This window comes from Neolamprologus multifasciatus, chromosome 13 (genome assembly GCF_963576455.1).
Source record: "Neolamprologus multifasciatus chromosome 13, fNeoMul1.2, whole genome shotgun sequence".
Taxonomy (NCBI): Eukaryota; Metazoa; Chordata; class Actinopteri; order Cichliformes; family Cichlidae; genus Neolamprologus; species Neolamprologus multifasciatus.
Genome location: NC_140451.1, coordinates 15,801,398 through 15,811,840, shown reverse-complemented (window position 1 = coordinate 15,811,840; position 10,443 = coordinate 15,801,398). Strand labels below are relative to the sequence as shown.

Sequence of the window (10,443 nt, the reverse complement as noted above, 5' to 3'; positions counted from 1 at the left end):
AAACAAATAAGAATATGTAATAAGTATACTTAACACTGAAATTATATTCAACATATTTAAATTTAAATACTAATTTTATTGGGCATGAACTACTAGCTACACCGAGCAATTGGTATGTGTAATGTGTGCTGTGGAGGCAGGGCATAGAGGGGTAAAAGAGCAAATGGCCTAATATGTTACAGCAATCATATTAATTAACACATTGTTAATAAAAGCAAACCTTCCCTAAATATTAATTGTCCTCACCAGCTCTGGCACTGAGATGTTGCGCAATGTAGACGAGGATGCCATCAGGTGATAACGGCTGGAACTGCACTTGCAAATCAGTCCTGTGTCTTATACTCATAGGTGGGAATGACATCCAGGAGGAGAGGTTAGCGCTGAAGAATGGATCACTGATGGTCACAGCTGAACAGAAAAAAACAATTTAGCAGTTAAAGAATTTAATAGCAAAGGCCTTATTTAAAAATATGAATAATAATAAAAATATAACAGATGCAGGTGAGGGTCACAGCTTCAGTGAGGCAACCTTTCTCACAGTAGACTCCTGCTGTTCCCAGGGGGCACTGGCAGGTATATCCATTCGGCAGAGGGATGCAGGTGGAGCCGTGGGCGCACAAAGGAGGGGGGCTGTGCTCGACATCACACACTGACACGGTCTCGGAACAGAGCGCTCCCTTCCATCCAAATGGGCACCGGCAACTGCAGACGGGCACAGTCAAACACTGTGTTAAAGCTTGTAAACACCGTCTTCTCCTTCTGCAGCATTCACACAGTGAAACCGGTTTCCTGTTTGTTACTAAAGCATAGTCACAATGCATATGGAAATATACACAAAGCACAGCGTTGTTTACTGTATTGTTCTAATTAATAACACCTACATGCGTTATTCATGAGGAGACTCATTAGAAACGATTGGAAAATGAGCCCACGTAGAGTTTAATTTGCACTTACTACACAGATGAGCCGGAATCCACACACGTCCCGCCGTTCCTGCACTTAACGTGAACGCAAGGGGTGACGCCACACTGACCCACGCTGCGCCCAAAGGCTGGATGACCCGCAGGTTGTCCCAGCGCTTGGAACTTTCGGTCTCTCCTTGTGCGAAAGTGCACATCAAAAATGCACCCTTTGAAAAGAACAAACGCATCGTGAGCGCACAAGTCAGGGGTGCATTTCATTTCATCTTCAGTTTCCTGCTCCAGTCTTTCCCTAATAGGAAATTATAAGATGAAACGCAACATGCTTTACTGTCTTTGTACGGAGATCAAAAGGTATGCATACTAAAATCTGCCCAACACAAACGAAAACACGTCTGACAATGCGTGCACGGTTTGAAATGAGTTTCTTTGATGGGTGTTTATTTCATCATGTGAAGGTTTCACACTGGGAGACATGCACTTAAACCCACAAAACTTTATTAGATGTTAACTCTCAGATTGCAGTTTGTCTAGTTCGCATCCAAGATGCCCGAGTTGGAAGGACTCGAGTCCAATGTTTTCCCACCATGAAATCACGCCATCACGCCTCCCTCTCGTCGTATTTGCTTATTGGTTTCATAATTCAGTTTTATCAAGACAATATTTGTTTTGGCCTGCACCTGCAAAGCACAAGGCCTTCTATAAATATAAGGCCTGAACACAGCCCTCGTAGTCATCTGCACATGCAGACTCCCTTCTCTCTGCTGCATTAGTCACTGGCATAAACAGGATGCAGGGGAAATGTCATGCTCATTCATGAATATTCATGGCATGATGCTGTCTGCTTGGCAGACTCGAGTGATGGTTGTGGTGCCGCAAACACAGACCATCAAAAAGCGAAGCAGATTCATAAGGAAGATTAGGCGAGATAATTATTTTTGTTTCAGCTGTGAGCGCATCGCTTCTTGTAAAAGAACCTCGAGAGCTGAGGTCTGAAGTCGAGCGAGCCTTCCCGTGTGTGCGGCAAAGTTCTATTTTCGGGAAACATTTGATTTACAAAACCGGAAAATTATTTTAAAATAACATTTTCTAATGTCCCTGACCTTTGCAAGTCCGAGAATGAAAGGTAATTAAGGTCAAAATCTTTTAGGAAATCTAATAAAAATCATTTCAGCATCAAAGCGGTATGAAATCAGAGTTTTCAAACGGCAGGTTCGATAAACATCCCCATTTCTGTATATTTGATCAACAGCTTAAAATGACTAACTGATTTTTATTTATTTTTTACCCACACAGCCTCTTCTTCCTTCTTTCCACAGGGGAGTGTGGATCTTTTGATAACTGGGAGTGAAGTGCATTATCAGTGTGTTCACTGCCAGCCATCATGATTAGGGCTCGATGAAGGTCACACAGATCTGATTAGGCTCTCATGAGTTCTCATTACATCCTGAGTAGAAAGGTTATGGTTCCACCAGTGTTGCCTGTCTCCGGTAGTGCTTACCATTACAGGGAACTGCGATAGCCTAATACCGCATGGGCAAACTGATGCTTTATCGTAGCTGATTTGATTTTTGAAGGCTTATATGCAGAGTAGAAAAATGAATCAGATGATGATGAATAGGCAAACACAAAAAATCGCTCAAGTCCTTAAAAATAAAAAGCTTTTGTTCACCCCAAATGGATCTGCCATGACATTTTACAATAACAAGGTTCACTGCTGTAGTGCGGAGACTGCTGAATATGGTCGTGATGATATTCATAGCTGTTGTCATCATTATGGTCATGGCAATTTTGCGTCACAGCTCTGCACATTAGCAGGCAATATGAATGCTCTGCAAAAAGCATTCCTACATAAGGTCACCTGAGAGAAAGCATAAATGATGTTGATGATGACAAAGATTATTTGGATAGCACCCTTGTTCAAGTGACTTATCAGCAGAGGAATGGATTTACACACAACACACTGTATTGGGCGCAAAGCAATTACAGGGCGCAGATACAATCAACCTCAAAGCTTTGTTCCGGCCTCATACACAGTCTGAGCCTGTAACTCCCTTTTCATTACACACCTTCCCCTCTGCTTACAAAAAGACAGAGATCCTGGGAGAAACTCCAAGCCACAGTGCTCTTATTCCAGATAGCAACTCTGCGTTCTAATAAAGCCGTAGCAGTCTTACCCTGAAAGCCATGACGGAACCTGGAGCCAAGTGGCAGTAGTTCAGGGGTGTACTCATTATATCCACCTACAAAGAGCTGGTTGAAAACATTGAGGCCCACCAGAGGTCCTGGAGACGATCCTGTCCTGTTACGTTGGCCGTCAACCTGAAACACACATAGTAGAAATGTCAATATTCAAGACGGCTCACTGTCAGTGAGGGAGCACACTTTCTATAATAATCTGCTAACTCTGCAATAAAAATCTGTGACCTGGGATTCAGAACTGACTGATTCAGCGTATGTCTACTTATTAGGGAACAGCTACTATACTGAAACCGCCTCCTTTGAGGCAAGTCGCCAGGGATCTCAGCCCTCGCCGTCTCGATAGTATCTATCCTGCAGCATGTGGATTTTCCCAAAGCATTCAGATAGGTGCAAAAAAATATATAAAAATCATTCTTACCCTGATCATTGGACTAAAGTTATCTGTTGGTACAAAAAACCCTGATGTTTTTCGAGTCTGTATGACAACATTTATCAGCCATCACTATGACAACAAGGCAAGATAAAAACTTAAGTTTTTATGTGAATACGTGCGCAGTAAAAACAGGGCTCACTGAGTGGTTTATCACAGTTACTGCAAATCCCTTCTTCCAGTAAGTCTATTATACATTCAATCCCTCAGTTAATCTTTGCATCCACTTTTGATACTCTTTGCATTATCTATTCAGATGTTCGAGAAACCTAATGTGTACAAACGGCAGATAAAGGTAAGTCTGATCTACAAAATTAAAAATGAATGAAATAGAATTGACTTTAGCAGAGTCCCATTAAGCAATTTATTTTTCTAATTTCTCAATTGGAAGGACCAAAAGACCGATTGAAGCAATCAGTATTTCAAAAGAAAAATATTTAGAACTTTGTGTATCTTGGTGTTGTTTTGATTTTTTAAATATCTTGTGAGCTCCTCAAACTTACCTTGGGACTAAATGATCCTAAATGATCATGTACCTCTAGGCTGGGACGCTCTATTTTATTGAAATGGTTACACGATTTAATTGAAATGTCTCTATACAGTAAGCACACTAGATATGTACAGTTACCGAAAGGGACACAGTCATCTTCAAATCACCTTCAGCCATCCTGTTTTCTTAGACCTTCCAAACGTGACGGTGTGGATGTTGATCTGATGGTTCAGTCGATCACTAACAATGGTTGCTATCCCCGATCCGAGGTTGAATCTGTGTACAAGTCTTCCGCTTTTTAATCCCAAAACAAGGAAGTCGTCCCCATCATTGCCTACAAAATATGAAGAAAGTTACCCTCCAACACAGTACACTCAAAATGCACAAGCAAAATAAAGTGCTCCACTTTCTTTAATACATTTACATACTTTGACTAAACACAATGGTTTTCCTAAATGGATAATTTTATCTTAATAGAGCGAGAACTGAAGAACAGCTATTCCATGACCTCCAAACAAAAGAGTCCAGTTTTCTATTGAGGTGGGACGATGTGTAAAGGCTTTGTTGTCTGTGAAGCTCTTTCAGTACAACTTGAGAGCGATGAGCTGTTCTCTGTGTGAGACCTATAATGGATTAGCTGAATGTTTGAGTTGTATGATAAGGAGGATGTTGCAGAAAGTTAGCCAATCTATCTCTGATTGATCTATATTCAAGTCTGATGTCTGGAAAGTAATTCTTGGAGTCAAAATGAATACAGTTTCAGTAAACATAAAAGGATGAAGTTGTGGAAGTCTTGAATATAATTTTTTTAGTGGTCTCATTCCACTGTTTGTCCTGGCGATTAGATTTATAGGGTAAGTTAAATGTTTTTCTAAGAGGGTCTCGGTTCATGAGAGAACTGCAAATAAAAAGGTGCCCCGGGCTTTTTTACGTCTCTCAATGCAGCGAAATTCGTCATTGATTTTAAACGCAAGGTTATGACAGATGCACGAGAAGACGGAGATAGTCTGAGGTCAAGTGTGTCGTTTCTGCTTTCCACCAGGCAGTGAGGATGATATTTATGGTGAGAAATTTAAAGTAGCTGTGGGTCTTAACTGATTTATCTATGAATAAAATATGTCGAATGATTTTTAAAAAGAGTATTTTCAATATGAAGTCCGGCAGAGCTGGAGTAGTTTCTCCAGTGTTGACTATAATGAACAACAGGCCCAGCGGTGCAATAATAGGGATCATTGCAAACGTTATATTTTCAGGAAAATTTAAATTTTGATGTTGGAAATGATGTAAAAGACAGATGAGTTTAATCAAGTCAACCAGATCTTGTTTAATGATATTTAGCAGTAAGTTTGAAAATATAAACTGGGCTTGTTAAAACTTTGAGATTTTTAATGGACTCAGCTGTGTGAAAGAAGCACGGCCAAAGCTGTTAATCAGATAGTGGACTGACAAAGGATGATACATTTGTTATTGCTTTCATCTTTCATTCTGTTTAATGGCTCAGGGAAGCAGTTCTACAAAAGAAAATACTAGTGATAATGAGCAAACTTATTTAACACTACTCCTTATGTAAAATGATCTAGACGGCCATTTGTTGGTGGCTACAGATGCAGATGGCGTATCCATAAGATATGAAAAAGGATGGCCTGGCTTTTCAAATACTCTCGTTTGACATTTTGTTAAAATTTCATATGCCAAGTCAATTAATCAACGCAGCTTAGGTCGACTTCCATTTTGGTGTGATCTCTCAGAGAATTTAGGGACACAGGCAAACACATCAGCACATTTTTAATGATTGCAGTACCCCCTATTGTTCATTGACACAGATGATTTGTTCTTCCTCAAAATGGCAGCAAGTTTTTGACAAGTGGGGAAATGTTTGGAGACGTATGCATATAAATTTACTTCTAACCGCCTGGTGATAAAAAAGTGCTCAAGCTGCAGACATGAAACCTGCTGCCAAAGGTTCTGGAAGAAGAAGTAAGAAGGGCAGGAGAAGATGATGGTCTTTGATGGCTACGCAGTTTTACTGCTTGGCCTCAAAAATATATTGCACCTTTGAATTTGTAACATTTCAAGAATGCTCTTCAGTTGTTTGAGTCTTTCATCATTCATATTACTCTTATTTTTGATGGCTCTTAAAAGAAACAAGTGCACAAGACCCATGATCTAGTGTTTCTATTTCATTATCATCATTATTTTTTTATTACTATTTTAATGAAATATGCTGAGAACAAAGGCATAGCAAGTATCTGGCTCCACAGAAAGGAGATCCTGCTGACCCCATCACAGTGCACATTTACACCTAATAGTCCATCTAATTTAATTAGCTGTTTAATTCTTTTAAGAAGCTCGGTTCACGTGTTGATTTTATCCGAGGAATGCTCACACGCTTCTTTTGAAAGTAAAAAACAATAAGCGTTTAACTGGAAATCAACAAAGTGTTGAACTCATTAATTCCTGAAAAATCTCATAAGAAAGAAAAATCCTTAGGGAACGGAGGATCTCAAAGACTTGTGGAACTCCATTAGACAGCCATTATCATACACAGCAGGTGACACTAAATTGCACTAGTGTTTCTTTCAAAATCCTCAAATCAGTTTGGAAACTAAAACCAACAAAGCAAACTTCTCAAATTCTTTTTCCACTGGAGCTCATAGATCATGTAAACTGCTATCCAAGTGTCAGGATTGTGCTCACCTTGTCCTTTACGTCCAGCAAACAGCATAAGGTTGTCTTTGACGGCAGAGGAACTGTCCGCAAGCGTAAACTTCAGCTTGAATTCGTAGAAGAAACTGAGGCTTGGGATGGAGGAATAAGCCACGAAGGAGGTGTAACCGAACTCATCACTTCCACTGAATCTGGGACGAGTGATATTGACGGCTGCAAATCAAACACATTCAGAACACGCTCGAAAGCTCACATTTGTACTGTACATGCTTATGGATTAGCTGCTGCAGGCTCTGCAGTGCATGTGTGTTCATTTTGTTCAAAGTAAGAAGTCTGATTCATCATTCACCTCAGAGCCTACCAAAAGATGGCACTATTGCCACACAATACAGACCAGGAGTTGGTGAAATGTTTCCTCATCCGATGCTCTAGCATGATGACCTGTTTTCAAATACTACCACCTTTTCTCATCCAATTCTGTTTTCATTAGTAGCTGTTTAGGAAGGATTCTGCCAAGCGAGCTTAGCATCGTACCCTTTGTTCACAAGGGTATTGCAATAACCCCAACGATATTCAATAACAGTCTCAAGTTTACTTATTCTGAACGCATCGTTGATTCAGTAATGATCCTGCTTGTACTCCATTTCAGCATACCCATCCACTTGATTTTACACAGGGGACTCAATGTGAATTTGCCCATGCTTATTGAAAACTACATGCCGCTACGTGGTTGTTGTTGCAGTGTGGATTCAAACACAAAACTGCTCTTCTTCACTCAAACACCTTGCATATTCTTCTTCAACCCCAGGCGATGGCTTAGAGGGCTTCAGAGCACCCCTCCGCGACTGCCCTCAGCTCTGTTTGGCTGCTAAATTATTAATAAACCCGCAAATGCTTCTGTTATCATCTCCAGTCTGCTAGAGCTGGTTGTGTTTGTCTATTGCTTCTTGTAGTGTAGTGGCCACCATGTTATAGAGCCAACACCTATTTTTAAACCGTGCTGTTCATGATGCTTTTTCCCCCTATAATAACAACTAAACTCTCTTTTTCTTTCCACATCAGCACCCTTAAAATATATATGTTTTAAATGAACTGCTGTGTTTCTATGTGAAATAGTTTATCCCTGTAAATACATAATTTGACCAACATTTATCATGAAAATGTATTTCCATACTTTGACTGACTTTGCATTTGTGCCATTGCTTTTGAAAATTGTTCTTTGTGTAAGTGGTGGATATTTCATGATGTTGTATATCTTTAATTAAACAGCTCCTTTTAAATTACTGAGCATCTTATCTTTCGAGACTTAAAGTTCCTTACTGTATAGATCTAATGCACCAAAGTTTATTTTATTTTGCATATGTTGTTAATTTTGTGTCATCCAAGTGACATAAAACAGGGCTAATTTAAAGAACGCCACATATTTGATATGTTGTGAAGGTCCAGAGCCTAGATCTCAGCATTATTAAAGCAGTGTGCAATCACCTTAAATTAGATGAAACAAAAGGCATCCAACACCCAGAGAAGAGCTCTGATTGGTCTTCAAGAAGCCTGGAGGATTATTCCTGAAGACTACTTAAAAAATGACAAGAAAGCTTCTCTAAGAGAGCTCAGGTTGTGTTAGAAGAACAGTGGACCTAACTTCCCATTTTCATAGCAAAATATAAAGAAATAAGAGCTGGTTCTTAGAGACCTTTGCACATTACTGTACATCTTATGTTTTCCTGTTACTCATTAATTTCACTAAGCAGTTACTACTACATTAATAGTATATTGGCATACAGTTCCCATTTATAGTTTCCTTTAGCTAACTCTTGTACATAGTGTTGAGTGGAACTGGTGGTTATAGAACATATTATTAACAAAGAAGCTTATGGACTGCCTTCACAAAGTGCATCCATCTGTGGATTATAACACCACATCCTGTCAAATAATATTACATAGCATTTCAACTTTGCTGTGTGTTTGTGTAACACTGTGCACAGGAGCTGCAGAGGAAAAACAGAGTGACGTGCAGCTCTGGATCGTGAAATGAATTCAGACATAAAACTGCATGTATACAGTATGCAGCTCAGCTGAAAAAAAATATTAATAAATAAATGCTGGGCAAACAACACCTTCTCAGTTTCTATAGAATGAAAGGCTTAGAAAAACTTACACCACTGCTAAACTAAATTGCTAATCGACAATAATGTTGCACATTGTTCAAAGAGTGAAGCTCTTTAAGATTGATTATATGCAAATGGAAAAAAGACATTAAAATAACTCGTGAAGGTTAAATAAAGTTGTTGAACTCTGCTGCATGTAAAGTCTTAGAACTTCTTGAATTTATTTGGCCTTATTTGATTCATTAAGACTTGAATGGCAGGTGAAGAATTTATAATTGTCAGCTGATGACTGCTAGAGCTGATGGTAGCACTCAAAAACCATGAGCTCCTCTAAGCAAGTACTGAGATCTGAAAATGAAGCTAATTGATGCCTACAAAGGAGGGAAAAGCTATAAAAAGATATCACGGCGCTTCAAGCTTGCAATTTCTACTCTATGAAATGTCATTAAGAAGTGGCAGAGGATGGAAGATGTGGAAGTCAAGACAAGATCTGGAAGAGCAAGAAAACTTTCTGATAAAGCTGTGCAATTTGCTGTGCTGAAAGACAAAGCAGATCCATGGGATGGGTTAGCTGATGGCGTGCAGTGTGTTGATAAACAGGGTATGCATGGAACAACCTTACCCGTGACACCATCCCAAAAAGTATTCAACTAAGGTTCGCTGGAAACTGTCAAAAGCTAAAGCTAAAACTAGTCTCTTAAAACCATATAATACCAATAGTATGGTATTGCTGAAGAAAACTGAACCCAATTTGATAAGACGTCACACTTGAAAACCACTTTAGCATGATGGTGGAAATGCACTGCTTTAGGGTTGTGTGGCACCCAAATTTTAAATGGATAGAAAAAAATCATTTCAAGTATTGCATGAAAGCAAAAAAAAAAGAAAGAAACAACAACTTAAAAAAAAACAAACCCTGACAACAGGATAATGATCCCCCAAAAGGCTGATAATCCAAGCTGAAATAAGAAACATGGACTAAATCTGAAAGGTCCATGACCTGCACATGCCCTGAACATCTGTGGTCAGAGCTGCGTGTGCAAAAAAAAACCCCAGGAAGTGTCCGTGAACTAGAAGTGAACTTCCAGAAAGAGTCAAGAAGACTTAACACTAAAATTTCATGAAATCGTTTTCTCCCCCTTTTTTGGCACAGTTCAAACACAACAAAATATGTCATTTCACCAATTTGACACATAAAATTATAAAGATGAAACAGCATTTAGCTGTATAATAACCAGACAAGACTAGTCTAAGACACACACTATAACTAAGTGTGGAGTAAAATATATAAATTGGATCTGTAAGAACATGTGCTATACTGACAGTATCATATACTGGTACATTGTTTTCCATGTTTTATTTCTATCAATTCCAATCATGAATCTTTAACAGGAGGTATTCCAACTTGTGTACAAAGGTACAACATTAATATTTCTGAGTGAAGGCATTTTCAATACACATGAATGTTTCATGAACTTGATTCTGGAGGCATTTCAGCTTTGCTTCCTAGTCTTGCCTTTCCTCCATTTCCTGGTTGTTCAGACCACCTGATGGGAACTGAACCAAAGAACTGAAAATACGACATTAAGAAAAAAATACAAACCATATTGTTACTGTTTCATCTGT

At 39.1% G+C, this 10,443-nt stretch overlaps 1 protein-coding gene across 4 annotated transcripts in view; it reads right to left on the bottom strand.

The window, feature by feature from the left end:
- Nucleotides 1-10,443, bottom strand: part of eys (EGF-like photoreceptor maintenance factor) — a 166,654-nt gene that overhangs the window by 7,078 nt on the left and 149,133 nt on the right. For all 4 annotated transcript variants that reach the window (XM_085183233.1, XM_085183230.1, XM_085183231.1 and 1 more), the window contains 6 exons: nucleotides 6,740-6,922; nucleotides 4,210-4,376; nucleotides 3,098-3,242; nucleotides 955-1,129; nucleotides 530-702; nucleotides 247-408 (listed from right to left, as the gene is read on the bottom strand). In XM_085183233.1, the coding sequence (XP_085039359.1) occupies nucleotides 247-408; nucleotides 530-702; nucleotides 955-1,129; nucleotides 3,098-3,242; nucleotides 4,210-4,376; nucleotides 6,740-6,922 (1,005 nt within the window). The remainder of the gene's footprint in view (nucleotides 1-246; nucleotides 409-529; nucleotides 703-954; nucleotides 1,130-3,097; nucleotides 3,243-4,209; nucleotides 4,377-6,739; nucleotides 6,923-10,443) is intronic.